We start from the raw sequence: 27,429 nt of genomic DNA on the forward strand, positions 1-27,429 counted from the left end.
GCTGACGCCATATGCCAAGTACATGATTACATCTCACAACAGGATTGGTACATAGGCTACTAGCAAATATTAAAGTTTGTAAATGCAAAATATTGGGATCTAATAATGATCTAAATGCATGTGAGAGTCTACAGATATCAGGTGAAATCCTTCACTTCATATTCAGAGCTTAAATCCACTTATTTATTTATTTTTTTATTATTATTTTTTTTCAATGTCTACCAAAACTGGGTGCGTCTTATGAGCCATCAAATACGGTAAGTTTTTAGGAAAGTCACGACTGTCGTTGAATTTTCTCCATTGGAAATGTACATTCAGGAATGAGTCAAGTTTGAGAACTGAGGTTCCACTGTTTGTGTATATATATATATATATATATATATATATATATATATATATATATATATATATATATATATATATATATATATATATATATATATATATATATATATATATATATATATATATATATATATATATATATATACACACACACACACACACACACACACACACACACTGGAACCTCGGTTTTCGAACTTGATTCGTTCCTGAATTCAGTTAATAATCCAAAACATTCGAAAACCAAGACCAATTTCTGTATAGGAATCAATGTAAAATAGATTAATCCATTCTCAGACACCAATCCACCGTATGTTTGTGAGTAATGATCGATGCTCCCACTGCTAAGATGGCCGCTCCATAACATCTTCAGCTTAGAATTTTTTTTTATTTTCCAGAAAGGATGTATTGACTGAATTTATTGACACAGAACTCATCAGAAGATATTGTTTAGACCATGTAGGCATTCTCTCTTTCACTGATCAAGTAAGGAAAGCCTTACAGAGTGAAACAGGAGCAACCCACTCACCACCAAAATGAAGGTGATCATAACTCTTAGACATCTTCCTGCTAGGAAAAGCTACTGGGAAAATGCAGTTGTGCAGTAGTGATGGTGTTGTGGGTCATAAAGAGAGCCACAGAAGGTTCGGGATTACATCTGAGCCCTGAACCTTGTTTTGTTTACATCGAGGTTTTTCAGCTTCTTCAGTGGGATCACATTTAACATATTTCAGAGATCTTTTGTGGCTCACCTCCAAGTATATAAAAAACAAAGGAAATATTTATAGAAACTGTAAATTAGTAACAAATGGCAGCTTTTGCTGTGTCTTGTAGTATTTGAAATCAAGTATGCTCAAAACTAAATTAAGGTACAGCAACTGAAGTAATTAGGAGTTAATTTTTTTGTTCGAAAACTGAGTTGTTTGTAAAGGGAGATGTTTGGTAACCGAGGTTCCACTGTGTGTGTGTGTGTGTGTGTGTGTGTGTATATATATATATATATATATATATATATATATATATATATATATATATATATATATATATATATATATATATATATATATATATATATATATATATATATATTCAATTCAGTGGGCATTTTTTTATTAGATTTTTGTTGCCCTTGGCCAGTGCCCTTCCTACATAAAAAAAAAAAAATATATATATATATATATATATATATATATATATATATATATTTTTTTTTTTTTTTTTTTTTTTTTTCTTCTTTTTTTTTTTTGTAGGAGGGACACTGACCAAGGGCAACAAAAATCCAATAAAAAAAATGCCCACTGAAATGCCAGTCCCATAAAAGGGTCCAAAGCGGTAGTCAAAAATTGAAGGATAAGTGTCTTGAAACCTCCCTCTTGAAGGAATTCAAGTCATAAGAAGGTGGAAATACAGAGGCAGGAAGGGAGTTCCAGAGTTTACCAGAGAAAGGAATGAATGATTGAGAATACTGGTTAACTCTTGCATTAGAGAGGTAGACAGAATAGGGGTGAGAGAAAGAAGAAAGTGTTGTGCAGCGAGGCCATGGGAGGACGGGAGGCATGCAGATAGCAAGATCAGGAGAGCAGTTAGCATGAAAATAATGGTAGAAGACAGCTAGAGATGCAACACTGTGGCGATGAGAGAGAAGCTGAAGATAGTCAGTTAGAGGAGAGGAGTTGATGAGACGAAAAGCTTTTGATTCTACCCTGTCTAGAAGAGCAGTATGAGTGGAACCCCCCAGACATGTGAAGCATACTCCATACATGGACGGATAAGGCCCTTGTACAGAGTTAGCAACTGGGGGGGGGTTAATAAAACTGGCCGAGACGTCTCAGAACGCCTAACTTCATAGAAGCTGTTTTAGCTAGAGATGAGATGTGAAGTTTCCAGTTCAGATTATAAATAAAGGACAGATGAGGATGTTCAGTGTAGAAGAGGGGGACAGTTGAGTGTCATTGAAGAAAAGGGGATAGTTGTCTGGAAGGTTGTGTCGAGTTGATAGATGGAGCAATTGAGTTTTTGAGGCATTGAACAGTACCAAGTTTGCTGTCCCAATCAGAAATTTTTAGAAAGATCAGAAGTCAAGCGTTCTGTGGCTTCCCTGCATGAAATGTTTACTTCCTGAAGGGTTGGACATCTATGAAAAGACGTGGAAAAGTGCAGAGTGGTATCATCAGCGTAGGAGTGGATAGGACAAGAAGTTTGGTTTAGAAGATCATTAATGAATAATAAGAACAGAGTAGGTGACAGGACAGAACCCTGAGGAACACCACTGTTAATAGATTTAGGAGAAGAACAGTGACCATCTACCACAGCAGCAATAGAACAGTCAGAAAGGAAACGAGATGAAGTTACAGAGAGAAGGATAGAAGCCGTAGGAGGGTAGTTTGGAAATCAAAGCTTTGTGCCAGACTCTATCAAAAGCTTTTGATATGTCCAAGGCAACAGCAAAAGTTTCACCAAAATCTCTAAAAGAGGATGACCAAGACTCAGTAAGGAAAGCCAGAAGATCACCAGTAGAGTGGCCTTGACGGAACCCATACTGGCGATCAGATAGGAGGTTGTGAAGTGATAGATGTTTAAGAATCTTCCTGTTGAGGATAGATTCAAAAACTTTAGATAGGCAGGAAATTAAAGCAATAGGATAGTAGTTTGAGGGATTAGAACGGTCACCCTTTTTTAGGAACAGGCTGAATGTAGGCAAACTTCCAGCAGGAAGGAAAGGTAGATGTTGACAGACAGAGCTGAAAGAGTTTGACTAGGCAAAATGCAAGCACAGAGGCACAGTTTCAGAGAACAATAGGAGGGACCCCATCAAGTCCATAAGCCTTCCAAGGGTTTAGGCCAGCAAGGGCATGGAAAACATCATTATGAAGAATTTTAATAGATAGCATGAAATAGTCAGAGGGTGGAGGAGAGGGAGGTACAAGCCCAGAATCGTCCAAGGTAGAGTTTTTAGCAAAGGTCTGAGCGAAGAGTTCAGCTTTAGAAATAGATGTGATAGCAGTGGTGCCATCTGGTTGAAATAAAGGAGGGAAAGAAAAAGAAGCAAAGTTATTGGAGATATTTTTGGCTAGATGCCAGAAGTCATGAGGGGAGTTAGATCTTGAAAGGTTTTGACATTTTCTGTTAATGAAGGAGTTTTTGGTTAGCTGGAGAACAGACTTGGCAATATATCACAGCTGCCACTACCTCAGATCAGCTTTCCTTAGGTTACCACTCCTATAGCCAATTGCAGAGCCAATAACTACATGAATCCAGGCAATTTGCTGGTCATAAGTAATTATAGCCTCTAGGCTGCCACCCAGTCTCACTCACAGGAAAAATACAACACAAAACTTCTCACACTTGCTGAGAAAGGACTCACAAGTACACGTCCTTGGGAAAGACACACAAAAGTATACCTTATGAGCAAACTGCCCATAACAGTATCCACCTATTCCTCAATAAGATATTATGGCACCCTGCTTTGAGTTCAATCAATCTTCAACATCTCAAAAGACAGTTTCTGTAACCCTAACAGTGGTGAGGCTGGAGAAAGGGAAGAAAGTCAGACACAAAGAACTTATGAAAAGATATCCTCTGGCCACAAAAACAAACAGGAACACTTAATATGGGGGCCAGTTGCATTTAAAAACAAGAAAGACAGAGAAACTTTGCAAGACACAATACTCTGACAAAGGGAGAGGATGGTGCCTGCTCCAAAATGATGCCAACACAAGCACACTCAACAAGTGGGGCCCCAAGGGCAAATACACTTTTTTTTTTTAAGAGGAACACCAGCCAAGGGCAACAAAAATCCAGTAAAAAAAAAAAAAAGCCCACTGAGATGCTAGTCCCTGAATAGGGTCTAAAGTAGTAGTCAAAAATTGAAGGACAAGTGTCTTGAAACCTCCCTCTTGAAGGAATTCAAGTCATAGAATGGTGGAAATGCAGAAGCAGGCAGGGAGTTCCAGAGTTTACCTGCCTTAGACACCAAGAGCAGCACAACTGAAGCCACCTGTAGGGGTTGACACAATAGTCAAACTTGCTAGTGTACAGCTAATATCCCCCTGAATACTACCTTATATATATGCCCCCGACTACAGCCTCACACTGCCAACTCTCCAAGTACATCTTTCTCTCATGAAGATTGGGCCACTACCACTGCCTCAAGTGATGTCACAAAGAGAGACATACTGGGTTTGATTGTGTGATAGAGGAGTGGAGGGAGAGGGGAGAGGAATGGGAAGCCAGGAGGCCAGTGGATGCGTCCCACACTTCCTCGCGTCTCTTTCTTTCTATTTCTCTCTCTTCTTTCTTTTTTATTCCTTTCTTCCTTCTTGCCACTAAGGTGCTCTACATAATAGTATATATAAGTATATATAAGCTGTTTTTGCCATACACCATGTTATACACGCACACACAATAATTTGTGATAATGTCTATGGGGCATTTACCCTACTTTTAATTCTTTGTTGCATATCCTCTCTTCAGGTAGCTCTGGAGATGTTGGGAATAGATAGGGTGAAATTAGCCTGAAGCATTTTGCCTCAGCTAATAGGGGAATCTTCTGAAGCAGAGCATCCTTTGCTTTGTAGGATCCTGAAGAGGTATTGGAACAATAGAACCAGATACAGATATAGGTTATCAAAGGATTCCAATGTAGAGGACAGAGTTAAAGAATAAGCAAAATTATTAGATGTTAGGAAAGGGTCAAGAATGTTAGTGATATCATATTGGACAGATCTGTCAAGTACTTAAGAATGAGCAGACAGTCAGTTGGTTTACATGAGAATTCAAATAACACCCAGCCCAAACACAGTTAATGATGTATTCCACATACTTTTTTGGGAGTACCATAGTTACAATTTTGTGCCAATAATAACTGATGCACCAAAACAGTCGTAGTAAGTCCAGGAAATGGTAGTGCCAACATAAGAAATTTTAAAATATGCTTATGAATATTCTCTGGATTAATGGTGAAATAGGATTTATGATGGATTACACATACTTACTTTTGTTTCCCACAGTTATGTAAATTATGTGAATATGTTTCTGTGTTTGCTTGTGTATCATTTTGTAAGTCCATCATTTTTCTGTCTGGTCTGTCTCAGGTAAAAGACTGGGAGTTAATAAATATTATTGAATTGCCAGTATTCTATATTCTGATTAAGTTTATAAGGAAGAAGTAAATGCATTGTATGTTATGTTGTCTCACCTTCACAGTTAAGCAAGAAGCAGGAAGCTGAAGGGTGTGAGAATGAACTGCTAGCAACCATGTACCATTCTTTAGTTCACTCTCCAACAGTGGTCCCTCTGCTGGGTCTGGAGCACTCCTTTGCTAGTACCATGAGTTCCCTTGTAGCCCAACGGGAACATGCTTTGCGGGAGATTAGTGAAAGGTAAATAAGCAATAGTTTCATAGCCTCAACAAAATTTTTTGATATGTGGTGCAGGGATCAGCATCCCTGGCTCATGACTGATGGGTCTAAGATTCAAGTTAATTTTTATGAGGATATTGTTCCACTGTCATTCCTGATGTTTATTGTTTGATATGACTGTAAGTTCCTCTTCATGTGGCATTATTTTAACTATTATTGGATTAGATATGAATTGTGTGAAAACAAAATTACGAAGATAGAACCTCCAAGAATGTACACTTTTAGCCATTACTATCAGACAGACCCAGGAGATGAGCAGCACAGTGAGCAAGGTTGGGGTGCATCTCACAGATGATGATGTCAATAACTTGGCAGCACGACATCTAGAAGATTCCCAACTGCTTGAGGTTCAATGGGACTCCACCATTTCAGTCTTAAGGGAAAACCAAAAGCGTGAGTTTAAGACTTTTGTGGAAGAGTCTTTTGCTGGAAGAGAGGTCACCACTCCAGTTACCCCAAAGTAAGTGGTATGTTATAACATGATGCATAGGAATTTATGATACAGGACTGGGATTAAATTGATATGAATAGTTTTTGTCCAGTATTTCACCTGAAGTGTGTAGACAAGTGTTCTGAATGTGAAAAGTTGCATTACAAAAATTCATGTTAGATTGACTATACACACACACACACACACACACACACACACACACACACACACACACACATATATATAGGCTTAGGCCCTCGCTGGCCTAAAACCTCGGAAGGGTTATGGACCTGATGGGGTCCCTCCTATTGTTCTCCGAAACTGTGCCTCCATGCTTGCACCTTGCCTAGTCAAACTCTTTCAGCTCCGTCTGTCAACATCTACCTTCTTGCTGGAAGTTTGCCTACATTCAACCTGTTCCTAAAAAGGGTGACCGTTCTAATCCCTCAAACGACCGTCCTATTGCTTTAATTTCTTGCCTATCTAAAGTTTTTGAATCTATCCTCAACAGGAAGATTCTTAAACATCTATCACTTCACAATCTCCTATCTGATCGCCAGTATGGGTTCCGTCAAGGCCACTCTACTGGTGATCTTCTGGCTTTCTTTACTGAGTCTTGGTCATCCTCTTTTAGAGATTTTGGTGAAACTTTTGCTGTTGCCTTGGACATATCAAAAGCTTTTGATAGAGTCTGGCACAAAGCTTTGATTTCCAAACTACCCTCCTTACTACTTCTATCCTTCTCTCTGTAACTTCATCTCAAATTTCCTTTTTGACTGTTCTATTGCTGCTGTGGTAGATGGTCACTGTTCTTCTCCTAAATCTATTAACAGTGGTGTTCCTCAGGGTTCTGTCCTGTCACCCACTCTGTTCTTATTATTCATTAATGATCTTCTAAACCAAACTTCTTGTCCTATCCACTCCTACGCTGATGATACCACTCTGCACTTTTCCACGTCTTTTCATAGACGTCCAACCCTTCAGGAGGTAAACATTTCATGCAGGGAAGCCACAGAACGCTTGACTTCTAATCTTTCAAAAATTTCTTATTGGGGTAGAGCAAATTTGGTATTGTTCAATGCTTCAAAAACTCAATTCCTCCATCTATCAACTCGATACAACCTTCCAGACAATCATTCCCTCTTCTTCAATGACACTCAACTGTCCCCCTCTTCTACACTGAACATCCTCGGTCTCTCCTTTATTTATAATCTGAACAGGAAACTTCACATCTCATCTCTAGCTAAAACGGCTTCTATGAAGTTAGGCGTTCTGAGACATCTCCGCCAGTTTTTCTCACCCCCTCAGCTGTTAACTCTATACAAGGGCCTTATCCGTCCATGTATGGAGTATGCTTCACATATCTGGGGGGGTTCCACTCATACTACTTTTCTAGACAGGGTGGAATCAAAAGCTTTTCGTCTCATCAACTCCTCTCCTCTAACTGACCGTCTTCAGCCTCTCTCTCACCGCCGCAATGTTGCATCTCTAGCTGTCTTCTACTGTTATTTTCATGCTAACTGCTCTTCTGATCTTGCTAACTGCATGCCTCCCCTCCTTTCGTGGCCTCGCTGCACAAGACTTTCTTCTTTCTCTCACCCCTATTCTGTCCACATCTCTAATGCAAGAGTTAACCAGTATTCTCAATCATTCATCCCTTTCTCTGGTAAACTATGGAACTCTCTGCCTGCTTCTGTATTTCCACCTTCCTATGACTTGAATTCCTTCAAGAGGGAGGTTTCAAGGCACTTATTAATCAATTTTTGACTGCAGCTTTGACCCTTTTATGGGACTGGCATTTCAATGGGCATTTTCTTTATTGAATTTTTGTTGCCCTTGGCCAGTATTCTTCCTGCATAAAAAAAAAAAAGTATATATATATATATATATATATATATATATATATATATATATATATATATATATATATATATATATGGTGTCCTGTGAGTTAAGGTACATACTTTGAAATATGACAGTCCAAGTAATTCCAGGTTAAAAATACTCTATACACATATGCTGTGTTTTGCTTTATTTTGTGACATGTAACACGTCACAAAAGTACATGTGACAAAAGTAACATGTAAGTTGTGTGTTGCAGGAACCACTCATCTGGGTAGGCCTCCACCTCCTACCCTCCCTCCTTGGCTGGCTACATGCTTCAGTGGTGCCGTGTGGCATTAAGTGATATTCATTTTGTGTACAATCTACGCAGTCAAAGCTGTACATTAAACAGTTAGCAAATAACAAATTGAATTTTTGTATGTGTCAGTCAAGAAAATGTACAGGCAACACAGCAATGCAGTGGTTGTCAAGTGCTACTTTTTAAATATACTTGGCAACTCACTACATCTGTCACTCCCTTAGCACTCAGTTGACATCTTGACACCTAAGTGACAGGCCTCGTCAGTCAGCTGACTGCCAGTACATCTTTTTGGTATGGTGAAGATGCCTTTTACATTCAGTAACAGTGAGTATTTGAATATGACACTTAAATGATGATATTCATGACATGATATTCATTTTGTGATGGGAATGCCCTGGCTGCAGCAGCAGAATACAGATGCTGTTACTCAAACAGAAGACACCAAGATAGTAGAGTGTTTTACAGAGTGTACTAGCATCTCTGTGAGAGAAGATGTTTCCCTTGTACTTTAGCAGCTGAATGTACTGGAGAAGCTCAAGACAGTATTGTCCAGATGACAAAATGAAGCCAACCACCAGTACCAGAATACAAACACAAATACATAAAGAGGTTAAATTCATGAAACATAGCACAATTTGACATCACTTAAAAAGAATAACATATAATCTAAAGGAACATGTACAGGAGTGACTTGAACACTGGGCAGTTGTTGTGAAGCTGGTGAGTTGCCATGTATGTTTAAAAAGTAGCACTTAACAACCACTGCATTGCTATTACCTGTACATTTCCTTCACTGACACATACAAAAATTTAATTTGTCATTTGCTAACCCTTTCATGTAAGGCTTTGACTGTGTAGATTGTACACAAAAAAAGGATCACTTAATGTTGCGCATCGCCACTTGAGTACGTAGCATGTAGTGCGCTGAGGAGGGAAGGAGGGAGGCAAAGGCCTACCCAGGTGAGTGGTTCCCACAACACACAACTTACACATTACTTTCTCACAAAATAAAGCAAAACACAACATATGTGTATAGAGTATTTTTGACTTAGAATTACTTGAACTATCAAATCCTGAAGTATATACCTTAACTTGCAGGACACCCTGTATATATATATATATATATATATATATATATATATATATATATATATATATATATATATATATATATATATATATATATATAGACACACACACACACACACACACACACACACACACACACACACACACACACACACAAAGGGTGTCCTGGGAGGAAAGTCATATACAGTGGTACCTCATGATTCAAACTTAATTGGCTCTTTGGGGCTGTTTGAATTGGAATGTTCGATTTAGGAAGCAATTTATCCCATTCAAATTAACGTAAAAAGAATTAATCTGTTCAAGGTTCCAAAATCCCCTTATTTTTTTATTTATTTTTTTTTCACTTTTATGGGTAGGTTGTTTAATAAACATATAATTAAATGAAAATAATGTAAATCATAGAAAAAAAAGTACAGTAAAAGAAAACATGAAGTACCATATATTTTGGCGTATAAGACAGCACTTGAATCATCTTTAAAAGACACAAAAAAGTGGGTTGTCCTACATGTCAGATAGAAAAAGAATTGCCTTAAATTTTTATGCAAAATGCCATTGTAAATAAACACCATCCTCAAAATGATGAGTCACTGAAAGTTCTTGGCATCTTCAGTCTTGAAAACAGTTGTAGTGTACACAATTTTTATTTTGCACAAAAATTCTCTCTCTCTCTCTCTCTCTCTCTCTCTCTCTCTCTCTCTCTCTCTCTCTCTCTCTCTCTCTCTCTCTCTCTCTCTCTCTCTCTCTCTCTCTCTCTCTCTCTCTCTCTCTCTCTCTCTCTCTCTCTCTCTCTCTCTCTCTCTCTCTCTCTCTCTCTCTCTCTGAAAGTAAGAACAATCTTGAGGATTGCTAAATATAATGAGACTGATAGAGAATGAAAATAGAAATATATGAGAATGAGAAAGAGTAAGAAAGGTTGAAGTGAAAATTACATGGAATGAATGAGGGGAAGAGAGAGTGAGGTATCACTCCCTTTTCCCTTATTTCTGAGAGGTAATGGGGAGGGGAGATGACAGGGAGGGAGATTTGAAACCAGACAAAAGAGAAAGGGTGAAGAAAGAAACAATGTTAGGAAGGGACATATGGAGAAAAAGAGTAGTACATGGGACAAGGAAGTGGAAGAGAGAGAGAGAGAGAGAGAGAGAGAGAGAGAGAGAGAGAGAGAGAGAGAGAGAGAGAGGGTGGGATTGTTAGAGGGAGGAAGGAAATGGGGAGGGATGGGTGAAAAGGACAGGGAAGGAAGAGGGAGGGAATGGGGAGTAGGGGAAGGAATGGGAGAGGAAGAACGCAAAAGGGACTTGTGACCAAGTGGTGTTGCTTGAACAGGTGTTTGTGTTCAAATTGGGGGACAAAATTTATTCGCTAACCCTATTTGAATTGGGGGTTTGAAATGAAGAATGTTTAAATCTTAAGGTATAATTGTATTATCAGAAGTGAAAGATGTAATCATTTTAAGTCAAATATATTCTACGGTCAGATGTTTTTAGCACCATGGTTTAGAAGTTGCTAGACATTTAAATATGAATGTGCATTGATGTAAGTGTCTGCACACAGGTTGTCCCACAACGTCCACATGATTGCTGTTATCATGTGGTGTTCATTATGTCTTATGTATTGCTTAAACAATACACTACATTCTTGAATGAATTCAGTTATATCTTTATTAATGAAAACCTTGATTTGTAATCAAGTACGTAACATTCTCATGATGCCAGCACCCACCCTCTCCTTCACCCCTCCTTGCCAGTTTGTAGTGCATTCATATTAAAATGTCCTGTAGCTTTTAAACCATGACATTAAGAGCATATGACTATAGAATACTCCCAACTTAGAATGACTTGATCTTTTATTTTTGAGATATTTGACTTTCCTCCTGTGACATCTTGTGTGTATATATATATATATATATATATATATATATATATATATATATATATATATATATATATATATATATATATATATATATATATATATATATATATATATATATTATGTACACATACACACACAAGAAGGAGAAGGAAACGGCATGGAATAGATGGCGGAGGAAAAATACGCAGGAGCTATGGCAAAACTGCACAACTACAAGAAATGAATATGTAAGGGTTATTAGAGAAGAAAGGAAAAATTACAAGAAAGATGTTATGGACAAATGCAAAGAGGAACCAAAACTATTCTTCAGATATGTGAACAGCAAAATGAAAAATAGAGAAGGAATAAACAGATTGAAGGTGAATGGTCAAATGTGTGAGGATCCAGCTGAATTGGCAGAGATAATGAACAGGAGTTTTCAATCAGTATTCACAAAAGAGAAAACATTTGTGTGGCAGAGTGAGATGAGTGAGGAAATGGATCTGGGGGAAATCCAAGTGACTGAAGAGGATGTCCAGAAACAGATGGAGGGACTAGACGTTAGGAAGGCCCCTGGACCTGATGGAGTGTCAGGATGGATACTAAAAGAGTGCAATCAGCAGTTGACATGGATAATACATAATATTATTGAAAGCTCCCTAATTGAAAGCAGTCCCAATTGAATGGAAGAGAGCCAACATAGTGCCAATATACAAAGGTGGTAGTAAAGAGGAGCCCTTAAATTATAGACCTGTGTCTCTAACAAGTGTGGTGTGCAAAATGTATGAAAGATTGGTGAAGGATAAATGGATGCAGTACCTAGAAGGAAATGAAGTGATAATAAAGCAACAATTTGGATTTAGGAGTGGGAGATCATGTGTTACAAACTTACCGAGTTTTTATTCTAGAGTGGTGGATATAATGCAGGAAAGAGATGGATGGGCTGATTGTGTTTATTTAGACCTGAAGAAGGTCTTTGATAAAGTGCCACACAGGAAATTGTTGTGGAAGTTGAAGCATAATGGTGGGCTAAGGGGGGGGCCTGCTGAGATGGATGGAAAATTTCTTGACAAACAGAGAAATGAGAAGGGTGGTAAAAGATAAAAAATCATCATGGAGGGAAGTCATAGGTGGAGTATCCCAAGGCTCAGTACTTGCACCAATCATGTTTGCAGTCTATATAAATTATATGACGGAGAGTGTGAACAGCTACATGAGCCTTTTTGTGGATGATGCAAAGTTGCTGAAGAAAGTTGAGAGTGCAGAGGACTATGGAACGTTACAAGAAGACCTGAACAAGATATCAGAGTGGAGTTATAGATGGGAAATGGAATTTGATTTAAAGAAGTGTAAGGTAATGGAATTTGGAAAAAGTACAAGAAGAGTAAAAGGAAATTATGTGTTGAATGGTGTAAGGTTGAGTGGAGCAGAAGAGGAAAAGGATCTCGGTGTTACAGTGACTGGGAACCTGACCCTGGAGAGACACATTAGTAAAATTACAGGAGAAACCTATAACTTGTTGAGAAGAATAAGGCAGGCCTTTGCATATATGGATGAAGAGGTGGTCAGGAAGATGATCATGTCGCTGATAAGACCTAGACTAGAATATGCAGCAGTAGTGTGGTCGCCATACAAGAAAAAGGATATAAGGAAGTTGGAGAGAGTTCAGAGAACAGCTATGAAGATTGTACCAAGTATCAGGGACTTGTCATATGAAGAGAGACTGGAAAGGCTACATCTACCAATGTTGGAAAAAAGGAGAGAAAGGGGAGACTTGATTGCAATATATAAAGCATATGAGGGAGTAGAGGAGGTGGACTGGAGCAACTTAATGGTCTGGGATACATGGGACACTAGAGGACATGGGAAGAGGCTGAAGAAGAGTGCTTGTAGAAGAGACATCAAAAAGTATAGTTTTCCATATAGAATTATTGATGTATGGAACAGTCTGGATGAGGAGATAGTAAATACAGAAAGTATACATATATTCAAGGCTAAGTTGGATATTAAAAGATATGGAGATAGGACAGCATGAGCATACCTCTTTTCCCATAAAGCACAACTAGGTAAATACAACTAGATAAATGCACACACACACTCACACACACACACACACACACACACACACACACACACACACACACACACACACACACACACACACACACACAGTGGTACCTTGGGATTCTAACTTAATTGGTTCTTTTGGGTTGCTCAAATTAGAAATGTCTGAACTGGGAAGCAATTTATCCCATTTAAATTAATGTAAAAAAAATTAAACTATTCCAGGTCCCAAAATCCACCCCCCTTTTTTTTCCATTTTTTATGGATTTATGTTGTGTCATAAATGTGAATTGAATGAAAATGACTTAAATTACAGAAAAAAAGATTTAGTAAAAGAAAACATGAAGTACTGTATATCTTGGCGTATAGGATGACACTTGAATCATTCAAAAAAAGATACAAAAAATTGGGTCATCCTATACATCAGTTAGATAAACAATGACCTTAAAATTTTACGCAAAATGCCATTGTAAATAAACACCAGCCTCAGAGTGATGAGTCATTAAAAGTTCCTGGCGTCTTCAGATTTAGGTGCGTTTTTGACATCCAAGATCACTCTTGGCTTCAAAGCACAGTCTTGACCCCTTGGTGTCGATGGAAAAAACAGATGGAGAGAGCCAAATGAGAATTTTAAATCATGTATGTATTTTTATAAAAAACTACAAAAAACATTGATGTTTTAGTTGTATCTAAAGGTACATGTGAAATAATGGAAGAGGATAGATCAGCAATAAGGCCAGGAAAGAACTAGAAAATTACCCAATTTCCATTTAATCAAAGCTTTTAACAAATTCTTGGGCCTGCTGGTGGGGTTAGGTCAAATAGGGTATATTGTCATATTATACTACAAAAAATTTGCTTAGGAAATGTTTCATATTCACAACATAATTCATCTTTAACTCCTTATATGCTCTACCTTATCTGCACTGCTGACTTAACTTCTTATATTCTCTCATTTACCTTTTGCTAGACTACCTAACGTTAGCTTTCTCTTCTTGAGATATATCTATTTTCTTTGAGAAAATTTATATTGCTTAGGAAATACTTCATATTTATAATATAATTCATGTTTAACTCCTTATCTGTCCTTATCTTGCCATGAATATAACATTATCTTTCTCTTCTTGAGATAATATATCATCTATTGTCTTTAAGAAATTATGAATTACTTATTTTCATCAGTAATAGAAATACTTAATTTTTGGGGGCCGACTTATTGCCTCTTTTTTACACGTCAAGATCACCCCAAGACACCTCAGGAGCATGCTACGGATTTCTCAGAGCTCAGTCTTGGTTTCTAACTGGCGTCTTTGAAGCAAGTTTGCCGAAATCTTGGTGACAAAAAAATGCCATCTTGGTTTTGCTGAAGATTGCATTTCAAAGACAAGCATGATCTTGGACAACAAAAATGTGCCTCTTGAAAACAGATGTAGTGTACATAATTTCTATTTCGCACTAAAATCCTCTCTCTCTCTCTCTCTCTCTCTCTCTCTCTCTCTCTCTCTCTCTCTCTCTCTCTCTCTCTCTCTCTCTCTCTCTCTCTCTCTCTCTCTCTCTCTCTCTCTCTCTCTCTCTCTCTCTCTCTCTCTCTCAAGAGAGAGAGAGAGAGAGAGAGAGAGAGAGAGAGAGAGAGAGAGAGAGAGAGAGAGAGAGAGAGAAAACATTATTTCTAAAGTATAATTAATTTCAAAGTCCTTCAATTCAAACAACTCCCAAATTGAACAGGGTTGATGAACAAATTTTGTCTTCAAATTCAAACACACGTTCAAGCGTCGCCACTCAGTCAGTCCCCTTTCCTTCCCCTCGTACCTTCCCTGCCCCTCTACCTCATCCCTCCCCATATCCTTCCTCCCTATATCTTTCCCACCCACTCTCTCTCTCTCTCTCTCTCTCTCTCTCTCTCTCTCTCTCTCTCTCTCTCTCTCTCTCTCTCTCTCTCTCTCTCTCTCTCTCTCTCTCTCTCTCCCTCTCTCCCTCTCTCCCTCTCTCTCTCTCTCTCTCTCTCTCTCTCTCTCTCTCTCTCTCTCTCTCTCTCTCTCTCTCTCTCTCTCTCTCTCTCTCTCTCTCTCTCTCTCTCTCTCTCTCTCTCCTCCACTTCCTTGCCCCATGCACTACTCTCCTTCCCCATATGTCCCTTCCTCCCATTCTTCTTTTCCTCTCCCTTCCTCTTTTGTCTGGTCTCAAACCTCCCTCTCCGTCACCTCCCCTCCCCCTTACCTGTCAGAGATAAGGGATTAGGGAGTGATACTCCCTCTCCTCCCCCCACCATATTCATTCTATGTTATTTTTGCTTCATCCTCTCTCTCTCTCTCTCTCTCTCTCTCTCTCTCTCTCTCTCTCTCTCTCTCTCTCTCTCTCTCTCTCTCTCTCTCTCTCTCTCTCTCTCTCTCTCTCTCTCTCTCTCTCTCTCTCTCGAGAGAGAGAGAGAGAGAGAGAGAGAGAGAGAGAGAGAGAGAGGATGAAGCAAAAATAACATAGAATGAATATGGTGGGGGGAGGAGAGGGAGTATCACTCCCTAATCCCTTACCTCTGATGGGTAAGGGGGAGGGGAGATGACTGAGAGGGAGGTTTAAGACCAGACAAAAGAGGAAGGGAGAGGAAAAGAAGAATGGGAGGAAGGGAAGTGGGGAAGGAGGGTAGTACATGGGGCAAGGAAGTGGAGGAGAGAGAGAGAGAGAGAGAGAGAGAGAGAGAGAGAGAGAGAGAGAGAGAGAGAGAGAGAGAGAGAGAGAGAGAGAGAGAGAGGGAGGAAGGATATGGGGAGGGAAGAGGTAGAGGGGCAGGGAAAGTAGGAGGAGAAGGAAAGGGGACTGACTGAGTGGCGACACTTGAACGGGTGTTTGAATTCGAGGACAAAATTTGTTCGTCAACCCTTTTCGAATGGGAAGTTGTTTGAATTGAAGGACTTTGAAATTAATTATGCGTTAGAAATTATGTTTTTTGCTTTGATTTTTTTAAAGTAGAAACTTGAGCAAAAATAATATCTGATGGTACATACATTTCTTCATACCAACCCTTAGAGACTTTATCAAAGGTGACACAGAATCAGTGTTGGTGGAGAGTAGTGAGCCCAGTCAGGAAGAAAGCTTCACCATCCACCTTGGGGCACAGATGAAGCAGATGCACAACTTAAGGCTCCTATCTGCAGATGCCCTCCAGCTTTGTAAATACCTGACCCTTGATCTAAGGTAAAGTGTCTGTGTTTGGCTTTTTGTCATCTCTTCAATCTCTTCACGATCTATACATTGCTCTTTTTTGTCTCTTTTTTCCTCTTCTTATTAGAATAAGTCCTTTTTTTTTTTTTAAGCAGAGTAACATCAAAACAAAAGAAAAATGCAGGGATCTTATTCATTGCAATAGAAATTAGCTGTAAAACTTCAAGGATTCAGGAGACTGCCCATGATGATATTATTTAATAATTTCCAGTAATGGGTTCACTTGTTATTTTTATTGCTTCATATTATGTGTTCATGGGCCCTATTCTTTTATAAGTCACCTTGGTTTTGTTTTGTGTTGATATTCTTATCTCTCTTACTTTAGTCATCTTATCTTATATTCATTTTATATTTTTCATACAAATCTTAACTTAATATTTTATATTTTGTTATAAATCTTTATAAGCCTGATGATGCACTTTATATATAGATACATCATGTTACTATACTACACCCATAGATGCATGCAAACAGCCTTTCTCTGAAACAGAGAATAGAGTTGTAGCAGGCAGTAGACAGCTGCCAAAATGGTTATTACTCCCAGTGAGGTCTCAAGCACTGGATCTGGGGGTACTGTGAACTTATCAGTAACTTAACTGTGATGATAAATTTTGAATATTGGAATATAAATATAAAAAAAATAACAATATCAACAATAGCATGAAGTAGAAAAATGGTGAAGAAACTGCTTAAGGGTCACTCATCCAGTTACTAATACACAACAGAAAAGCTGAGCACGTCTTTTCTGTCTCAGCAAAGACACCAAAACAAAAGGAATTAATTCCAAATGTTCTGAATTATAACAGTAACTCATCCTGGATGGGCAACCCTTCTAACATGGAATATTGCTCAGCAGCTTGTTGGGCTTGCATTGATGGTCAACTAGATGTAGAAATGATTCTCTTCTTGTGTAGATTTTATTCTCATCTTGTAAAGATATTTTACCTTACTGACGGGACACTCATCCACTCCCAGGCAAAAGTTAAAACCTCAATAGTGTGCTATACACAGTTATCTCGAATTCAGTAGGGTGGCATGAGTGGTCCTTCTAATGCAGGACGCCTCATATTATCACCTAATTTCTATTCCTCATTCATGCTTGACCTAACTTTATCTCAATCCACTTCAGTGTGTGTGTGTGTGTGTGTGTGTGTGTGTGTGTGTGTGTGTGTGTGTGTGTGTGTGTGTGTGTGTGTGTGTGTGTGTCCTGTAATATTACATATTCCATTTTTTTTTTCTTTAATTTCTTATTGTCATTTTTGCTTCCATATTCTGTCCCTTACCTTCCCTCTATCTTCTCTAATAACATTTAGATATGATACAAGGTAGGTAAGTGTACTGGAGGGTTATAGAAGTACTGTACATACTTTTCTTATAAAAGGTTGGATATTGGAAAGTAAATGTCTGAAGTTCTTTGCTGCACTATGTGCATGTGTTTGAGGAGAGAGAGAGAGAGAGAGAGAGAGAGAGAGAGATTCTTTTTATTGATGATTAATTTAATATAATTATGGAGTATAGCCAGATTATCCAGCTTCACCCATTCTAGCAGAAGTAATTTTCAGTGACATACCACCTCAGAGGATCCAAACATCAATGAGCCTGTACTCTCACAACCTGAATGGCCTGGTGCTGCTTGTTGATGACCGCATCAACACTTACACTGGCATCAAGCGGGGTAACAACTCTCTTACCAGGTTACTGATGCTGAGAAAGTCAGGCACATAATATGATATTTGTCAGTCTAGTTTTGTGTTGATTAAAGGCAGTGATATTTGGTATAATAAGGAATAATGATGAGCAAAACAGAGCAACATCCCATTTGTTTTACAGACTTTGGACGTGTGTGTAGAAAGTCCACTGAACTCCATTTCCCTGACTTAGAGGACCAGCTGGAGGTGGTGCGTAATACAGTACCACAAGTGGTGCAGTGGCGACGAGATCACCCACCTCCTCAGTATGACTGTGATGAGGATGCTCCAGTGAGTCATATGGGATGGGTGTAATCTGTAGTGTATCTATCTTTATCTTCAACAAAAAATACTCTCCTTGCATTTACTCTTTGAATCCTGTAGTCTTTTTATTCTAATGTATTTTATTTTTTTCATCCAGTTTTTGGTGAAACCCATCTAACTGCTTCATTATTTCTATCTTTATAGTTTTTTCTTGTCTTTTGTCCTGCATCATATTGATATGTAGTTTCTTTGTACTTAATCCAGTTATCTATACTAATTGATTTCTCTGTCATGACAGTTTTCTCATCATTAATTTGGTGTACCACCCTGCTTAACTTTATTATTTACTTTATGACTACTTTACTTAACTTCACTCTACCTTTACTTTTCAGCCTCCCCCTCCAGTCCCTCAGCACTTGAAAGCTGGAGATTTCTACATCACCAGACACTCTAATCTGGCAGATGTACATGTGATGTTCCACATGGTGGTGGATGACACTCTCCACACAACTGACATAAATTCTCGTCATCCAGTCATTCTTGGTCTGCGAAATGTCCTGAAGGTTGGATCTCCCTTGACATTTTTTTTTTATTAGAAGTAGGAAATGTTTTTTTTGTGATGGCACCACTTGATTATATTAATTTGTGTTGTATTATGTGAGGAGTTTCATATGATAAGTCCTCTCTGTCAGTGTACTAGAGTCAGAAAAGACAGGCATAGTTAGGCATACTGAACAAGTTCTGTTAATGATTGTAATTATTAAGTATCCATCTTGCAGAATTATTATTAATTTCCTAAATAATTGCATGTAGTTGAGTAGTTTGATGAATTGCCACTAGGTGACCAATATAAGCATATAAACTGCTAGCAAGAATGTAGGGAACTGTTATAACTATAAACACTGTACAGGGTGTAACACAAGTTTCTGCTGATATTACTTGTGGTGAAACTACAAGTTATTCTAAGTGGAAAATATTCTGTTTGTATGCATTTTGAGATTTTGTTTAATTGTGTTATGGAATTCAAGCCATTATGGAATGGCTTGGCTATCCATGGCAGGAGGTGTTGACTCTGGATGTCTGGTGATGAAATTGTGAGTTATTCAAACATCATTTCTACAGGTTTTGGGGCATTACAATATCCTGTTATGAGACGAGTGTTATTAATGGACTAGTGATTTACTGATAAACATTACATAATGATATTGTGGCTATAATTAATGATAAATAAAACAATAAGCTAAATGGCACCATGCTTGACCAGGTGGGGAGGGGGGAAGGAGTGAGGCTATGAGCTAATCACTTGCAGATTTATGCCAAGACAGTGATAGTGAATGCATTTAGATTGTACTACATGATTTTGAGAGAAAAAACTGCTGCCAGTGCCATACACTTATAGTAATGTGAAGCATGTGGGCATGATGCTTCTCCGACCTGGATACCTGCCTATCTGGCCATTGTATCTGTTGCCCGCCCACACTTGAATTTCATACCATGGATAAAGAAAACCTCAGACTGTATATGTTTATAAAACATTTTCCACTTAGAATAACCTATACTTGTAACATCCTGTAACACAGGTAGGTACAATGATTGTATGGGATGTCACACTTAAGTATAAAGAGCCATTTTCATCCCTAAACCATTGATGATAAATAGACTTATACAGGTGTGACCTGTGCTACAGGTTGCCTGTCTTGGGGGACATCACCACCCTCACCATTCCCCTGCTGCTGACTAATAGTATGTCAGAGGTGAGTCTGTCTTTGACATCTTGAGTGTATTCCCTACATATTAGGCAATAATGGAAAATTGATAACTTTCTACTCTTGTCAAAATTAATCTTTCTCTGTGTAGCAACCTGTCCACTTGAACAATTGGCTGGGCTGCAATTTGTATTCAGATTACGGCATCATCTTTGGATATATTGTTTATAGTTTAATGGAATCTAATTTCTTAGAATTTCTTCTAGGGATGGTCATAATAGAAAATCTCCATTTGTATTACCTGTTATTACACTCCACTCTTACACACTCTATCCTCTTCAACCTCCCATTCATTTCCACTCTCAGGTATTCCAACATTGTCCTTGCACACTCATGGTAACCACACCACCTTTATGTAATTACAATACCACTTCACTTTCTTGTGTTATCTCCATATGACCAAACTATCAGAACAACCAGGTCCACTATCCCTAATCTGAAAACATTTTTTTTTTTTTTTTAAGATTTTTCAGGTTATTCATTGAGTACTTTGGTCAGGGAGAGAAAAAATATGATTGACACAAAATAACACTACACTTCATAGAGAAATACACTAATAGATAATATAGTTTTGGAATAATGATATTCCTTAAACATTATTTGCAAGGGAAATTTAGTTGTTAAAACCATTAGATAAAACTTGAAATCATCTGACCATCACCCAAATGTGCATATTCTTTTCTGGGCTGCCACTCCCTGCTGCATCTCTGAAGGCTGTCATGTCATGCTGCACTGTCTCTAACGGGTTGATGTTGTCTAAGGGGAATTGTTGGTGTCACTGTTGCCATTGCCATGAAGCACCTGCTGAGTATCCATTATCTGCTTTATCAATTTCAGTTTTTTAGCTAGCAGTCCCTCTGTAATTAAATACACTGACATAATTTCCTGCTCACTGATAAATTTGCATCGTTCAAGCCCAGCAATTGTGGTGTTCACTATGGGTCAATTTGCCAGTGATTGCTGGCTGTTTTAATGTAGGGATCGGTCATTCCTCCCACAGTTTTCTGGAGATGCATATTCTAAAACTGCCTCTTGTGATACATCTTGATGTATTGTATCTATATGCTACAAAACATTAATCTTAAGTATTCATGCTAGCGGTATCCACAAGATCTGATGATGTACACTCTACGCATCAGTTATTATAAGCTACATACTCGCAACTAGGCTCTCGGTGTTTTCACATTTATTTCTAGTCTCCTATTACATATCTAGTTTGAAACATTTTTCACTGGGTTCTGTGGGGACTAATGATTTATCTGGCAAATCCCCAAAAGACTTGAGCAGTTATCATTTGTGCTGCCAGGGTATTATTATGGCCAAATTTTTGCCTAGACAAAAGGTCTGGCCAATATCAGACACATCGACTTCTCCAAAACACCCAACAAACCTGAGGCGGGAGATAAGAGTTTGTAGTGTTGTCAAACCCAGGTCTTATACATGTGCTGTGGTTGATTTCACGATTGTGTTATGAAAGAAGAACCAAATTCTGAAAGGATGAGTTGTATTTCCGAAGAAGAAAGCAGCAACCATTTTATCCTGAGTTGTTTTTCCAGGGATTTTCTGGCCTTTGACACTACCAGACCTAGTGCTGGGCAAATTATCAGATTAGAACCTAAGTGTCAGTGATAACCTCACTCCCTCTCTCTCTCTCTCTCTCTCTCTCTCTCTCTCTCTCTCTCTCTCTCTCTCTCTCTCTCTCTCTCTCTCTCTCTCTCTCTCTCTCTCCTCTCTCTCTCTCTCTCTCTCTCTCTCTCTCTCTCTCTCTCTCTCTCTCTCTCTCTCTCTCTCTCTCTCTCTCATATGCAGTGTGAGAGGAAATGACTGATGGATTGACACAGTCACTATGACAGTGTGATCAGACTGAGTTGCTCAGAGACATAACAATGCTGGGAGGAAATTCTGCCAAATATTGTGGTGTTTACAAAAAAACAATGTAGTTTTCACAAAAAAAATAAACATATACTACATTAACTTAACTTTTTAGAGGATTATAGTGTAATACTACAACTCCATTTAATTTTGAAGTACAGGGTGGGGCAAATCAAATGCCCGAGTTTTGATAGGCTATTAGGAAAAGTAAAACAATAATTACAGAATAATTTGTTGTTTTATTCAAATCAGTATACAATGCCGTTTGTGTGATCACTTTTTGAAGATGGCATCAGGAAGATGGTGGCCTTCTGTAGCGATGCACTGTTGAAGGCGATGTCTGAAGTTTTCAGCTGCTCTTCGGCACATCTCAAGGGGTATTACAGCGATTTCCTCCCGAATTCGCATCTTCAATTCTTCCAAATTGTGTGGCCAACCTCTGAACACTTTCTCCTTGAGATATCCCCACAGGAAAAAGTCGCAAATGCTCAAATCAGGTGAGCGTGGGGGCCACTCGACATCACCCCTTCAAGAGACTCGGCGTGCTGGGAACATCTGTCGCAATTTGACCATTGCAACTTGAGCAGTGTGGACTGTTGCTCCATCTTGTTGGAACCAGATGTCTCCCAGATTTGTTTCCTCACTTAATTCTTCCAATTTCGGTTCAACATCGCAAGATAATGTTGAGAATTGACAGTGACAGATCTTCCATCCTCTTCAAAGAAATAAGGTCCAATTACCCCAAATTTGGAACCAAACAGTAACTTTAGGGGAATGGAGTGGTCTTTGGTGAAGTTCTCTTGGTTTTTTTCAGCCCAATAACGACAATTTGGTTTATTCACGCTTCCAGAAGGTGGAAGTGGGCCTCATCACTGCTGAAAAAAGTTGACGGTTCAGGGATATGGTTCAACATTTCCTGGCAGCAATTCCTGCGATTTTCAAAGTCAGTAGGCTTCAGTTCTTGAACAATCATTATTTTGTATGGATGGAACGATAAATCGTAACACAATATCCGCCTTAAAGATCGGTTAGACATGGCCAATGCAAGTGAATGCTTCCAGGCAGAGCGTCTTGGTGATTGTTCGACAGATGCTTTAACTAAGGCCACATTTTCCGGTGTTCTTACCGTTTTTGGTCTTCCACTACCCCTAGGTCTTCTTGTGGAACCATTATCTTCCAGTGCTTCAATCCAACGCCTGATTGCCTTGCCATCAGGGATAGGACCATGACGTGGAATGTTGAAGTGCAGGCGGAAGGCATGCTAGGTGGTGATGACAGAACGGCCATTTTCGAAATACGTGTGCACTGCAAAGCCGTGATGTTCACCCGACCAAGGCATGGCTGATGCTGAAAACGGCGGGGTTTGGCGGTCACAACGAGACCACACACATCTTCCCATCACCACCACAGCTGTTGCACGCGCCTTTCAAAACTCGGGCATTTGATTTGCCCCACCCTGTAGTAAGTACCTGACATGAGGTGTGTACTGGTACAAGTTTGGCAGAGCTGGAAGTTGGGAAATCCCTGGAAAGGACAATGACCAAACGGTCAGAATAAAATGGTCAGACCATAGGAAAGTCATGGAAGATATGATGTAAACAGATAAGAGGCAACTCAGGGAAGATGTTGGGAGACACAATGTAAACAGACAATCTTCACCAGTGTCTTGGTGAGATTTGGCATCAAAACATGGTTGTTTCTTTCATATGTACCAAGTTTTATAGTTTTATGTTAATTGTATAACTTAAATGGATAAAATAAACATATAGAGGGAAAAAAATAGCATTCATCCCAAGATGATAATACATCCCAAACCTGAGATAATATGCACAGTATTTAGCATGTTTTGCCACATTTCTTGCATTCTGCTGAAAGTGTTCATAATATTTTATAAGTTGGTTTGATAACACACAAATGATAAAAATATATTTTTTCCAGTTGACCATCTTTTATTTGTAAAATTCAATGGGCTAGAATCAGGCAGTTTTTCCAGACCATAGTGAACGCCCCAATTTTCACTAGATGGTCTATGGCTATTTCTTCACCATGTTAGCAATTTGTTAACACCATGTTAGCAATTTCTCCATAACTCAAGGGATGCACAGCAGGTTTTTTTTTTTCATAGAAGACGGGCTCTGGCTTAGGACAAAAAAGTAAAAAAAAAAAAATAAGGCCAATGAGGTACCAGTCCCCAGAGAAAAATGCCAAATGGATTATCCAAAGTTAGAAAACAAGTATTGAAACCTCCCTCTTAATTGAGTTCAAGTCATAGGAAGGGAGAAATACAGAAGCAGGCAGGGAGTTCCAGAGTTTGTCAGATAGTGATGAAAGATTGAGAATACTGGTTAACTGTTGCATTAGAGAGGTGGACAGAATAAGGGTGAGAGAAAGTAGTAAGTCTTGTGCATCAAGGCTGCAGGAGGAGGGTAGGCATGCAGTTAGTAAGACCAGAAGAGAAGTTAGCTTGAAGATAGCAATTGAAGACAGTAAGAGATGCAACTCTGGTGAAGAGAGAGAGGCTAAAGACAGTCAGTTAAAGGGGAAGAGTTAATAAAATGGAATATTTTTTATTCCACTCTGTCCAGAAGAGCATTATTAGTGAAACCTCTGCATATATGTGAAGCATACTCCATATATGGATGGGTAAGGCTCCTGAACTGAATTAGCAGCTTGGAGTGATTGAGAAAAACTGGCAGAGAAGACTCAGAACACCTAACTTCATAGAAGTTGTTTTAGCTTAAGATGAAATGTAAAATTTCCAGTTTAGATTATTAGTAAAGAACAAACCAAAGATATTTGTTGTAGAAGAGGGGAACAGTTCATTGTTATTGATGAAAAGGGGATATTTATCTGGAAGGATGTGTCGAGTTGTTAGATGGGGGAATTGAGTTTTTGAGGTACTGAACAACACTAAATTTGCTCTGCCCCTTTCAGAAGTTTTAGAAAAAATCAGAAGTCAGGCATTTTGTGGCTTCCTTGTGTGAACTGTTGAATTCCCGAATGAGTGTAGGTCTTAAAAAGATGTGGAAAGATGCAGTGGTATTATCAATGTAGGATTGTATAGGACTATAAGTTTGGCTTAGATCAGTGATGAATAATAGGGAGTGGGTAAGAGGACAGAACCTTGAAGAACACCAGTGTTAAGAGATTTAAGAGAAGAACTGTCTATCTCAGCAGCAATAGAACAGTCAAAAAGGGAACTTGAGATGAAGTTACAGAGAGAAGGATGAAAGCTATAAGAAAGTAGGTGGGAAATTAAAGCTTTGTGCTAGGCTCTATCAAATGCTTTTGATATGCTTAGAGCAACAGCAAAAGTTTCATCAAAATTCCAAAGAGGATAACAAAGACTCAGTAAAGAAAGCCAAAAGATCATCAGTAGAGTGGACATGATGGAACCCTTACTGGTGATCAGATATTAGGTTGTGAGGTGACAGATGTCTAAGAATTGTTCTGTTGACGATAGATTAAAAACTAAAAAAAGGCAGAATGATATAGCAATAGGACTGTAGTTTGAGGGATTAGAGTGGTCAACTTTTTTAGGAACAAGCTGGATGTCAGCTAACTTCCAGGAAGAAGGAAAGATAAATGTGATACATAGTCAGTAGAGTTTGACTAGGTAAGAGGCAAAATGCCAGAGATACCTCTGGTTTAGAGAATCCTGAGGAGGAATTGGAGCGGTAGGACAAAATACAGATATGAGGTTGTGATTGGTGGTGTCCAACAGAGAAGACAGAGTGACAGCATTAGGAGGATTATAAGTTTAGAAAAGGTCAAGAGTGTTGCATATCTTCAAGTCAAAGAATTTTCATAGTTAGGTGAGTTAGGTGAGAGGTGACACTGAAGGCAAAGCAAGATGGTAGAAAATTCAGAAGATTTGGAGCATGTGGATGAGAACAAGTTAGGCTGTTGCACACATTAGTGCAACATCCAGCTTTGGACTGAAAATAAGGATAGAAAAGTAGAAGGGATCAAAGAAAAGGTTACTATCAGTTGCCTCAGGCATCTGCATTTCAGTGAGGAAAAGGAGATGAGGTTTAATAGAGGAGAGGTAGTGCTCCACAGATTGAAAATTAGATCTAAGGCTATGAATGCTGCAGAAGTTAATGAAGAACAAGCTGAATGGGCTGTTAAGACAGTCGGGACCAATACCAGAAGAGCAGTCCAACCTGGAGACATCTGGGGTCCTTTCCCCAGATGGGGACTCCAAGAGTGATGTTTGATCTGCAATTTTGAAATTTGAAAATTTAGAGTGAGAGGTATGTGCATGCATGAATTATTGTGTGAAGGAAGAAAGTTGAGAGAGTTGTCTTTAGAGGGTGAACTGTGACTGCCCCCTTGTGTTGTGAGACACAAAGGGATACATTCAGGGAGGGTCATTGAAAAGTTCACATCATCTGCTGGTCCAGTGCTTGTGACTCCTTAAGAGGGGTATTACTGTTTCAGTAGATGTCTACTGCCTCCTCCTGTGTGTGTTCAGCATTTCTTCAGTGTCACTCTCCTGTAAAATTTTCTCACTTTTGTCTGATGCAGTTCTGGTGTAACTTATGTGTTTTGATATCATGAGCTGTTCATTAGTGACATAAAAAAATTCAAAGTATTCATCTGTAGGTTAATTTCATCAAGTAGTATTACAGGCCAAAATATGTGCCAAGCATTTGTCAATGTTGACTTCACAAAATCTTTCCAAATACTTGGAATTGCATATATGGCATCCTTAACATTAAGTACCTTCAGGAAGTCTTCAGTCTTTTCTCCTTTGTTGATTGCAGCACTGATGCAGTTCATGAAATGTTCTTTGTATTTGGTCTTCATGGAGCATAAAATTCCTTGGTCTCAAAGATGGATGTCACAGTAGGAGGAGAGTAAGTGAAGAAAACATTTTCTCTCCTAACTCCTCTGACTATAAGAAATTCTTTGACTACTTAACTTCCAAAGTGGAGCACATTCTGACCCTCTTCCCTTTTGCAGAGATCTCCATTCTTGGAGATTTCAATGTTCACCACCAGCTTTGGCTTTCCTCTCCCTTCACTGACCATCCTGGTGAACTAGCCTACAACTTTGCTATCCTCCATGACCTAGAGCAATTGGTGCAACACCCTACTTGCATTCCTGACCGTCTTGGAGATACGCCCAACATTCTTGACCTTTTCCTGACCTCTAATCCTTCTGCTTATGCTGTCACCCTTTCTTCTCCGTTGGGCTCCTCCGATCACAATCTCATATCTTTATCTTGTCCTATCACTCCAATCCCTCCTCAGGATCCCCCTAAGCGAAAGTG

At 38.8% G+C, this 27,429-nt stretch overlaps 1 protein-coding gene across 6 annotated transcripts in view; it reads left to right on the forward strand.

The window, feature by feature from the left end:
- The window catches only part of LOC135089177 (protein C12orf4 homolog), a 116,456-nt gene that overhangs the window by 48,514 nt on the left and 40,513 nt on the right, over window positions 1-27,429 (forward strand). For 5 of the 6 annotated variants that reach the window (XR_010261407.1, XR_010261408.1, XR_010261405.1 and 2 more), the window contains 7 exons: window positions 5,551-5,726; window positions 6,004-6,225; window positions 16,367-16,534; window positions 18,124-18,236; window positions 18,392-18,540; window positions 18,906-19,076; window positions 20,201-20,267. Coding sequence is in view for 1 of the 6 variants with exons in the window: in XM_063984489.1 (XP_063840559.1) it covers window positions 5,551-5,726; window positions 6,004-6,225; window positions 16,367-16,534; window positions 18,124-18,236; window positions 18,392-18,540; window positions 18,906-19,080; window positions 20,206-20,267 (1,065 nt within the window). In the remaining 5 variants the exon portion in view is untranslated. Of the gene's footprint in view, window positions 1-5,550; window positions 5,727-6,003; window positions 6,226-16,366; window positions 16,535-18,123; window positions 18,237-18,391; window positions 18,541-18,905; window positions 19,081-20,200; window positions 20,268-27,429 lie in introns of all 6 variants that reach the window. The other variant, XM_063984489.1, reaches the window with a different exon arrangement.

Source organism: Scylla paramamosain, chromosome 32, assembly GCF_035594125.1.
Source record: "Scylla paramamosain isolate STU-SP2022 chromosome 32, ASM3559412v1, whole genome shotgun sequence".
Classification (NCBI taxonomy): Eukaryota; Metazoa; Arthropoda; class Malacostraca; order Decapoda; family Portunidae; genus Scylla; species Scylla paramamosain.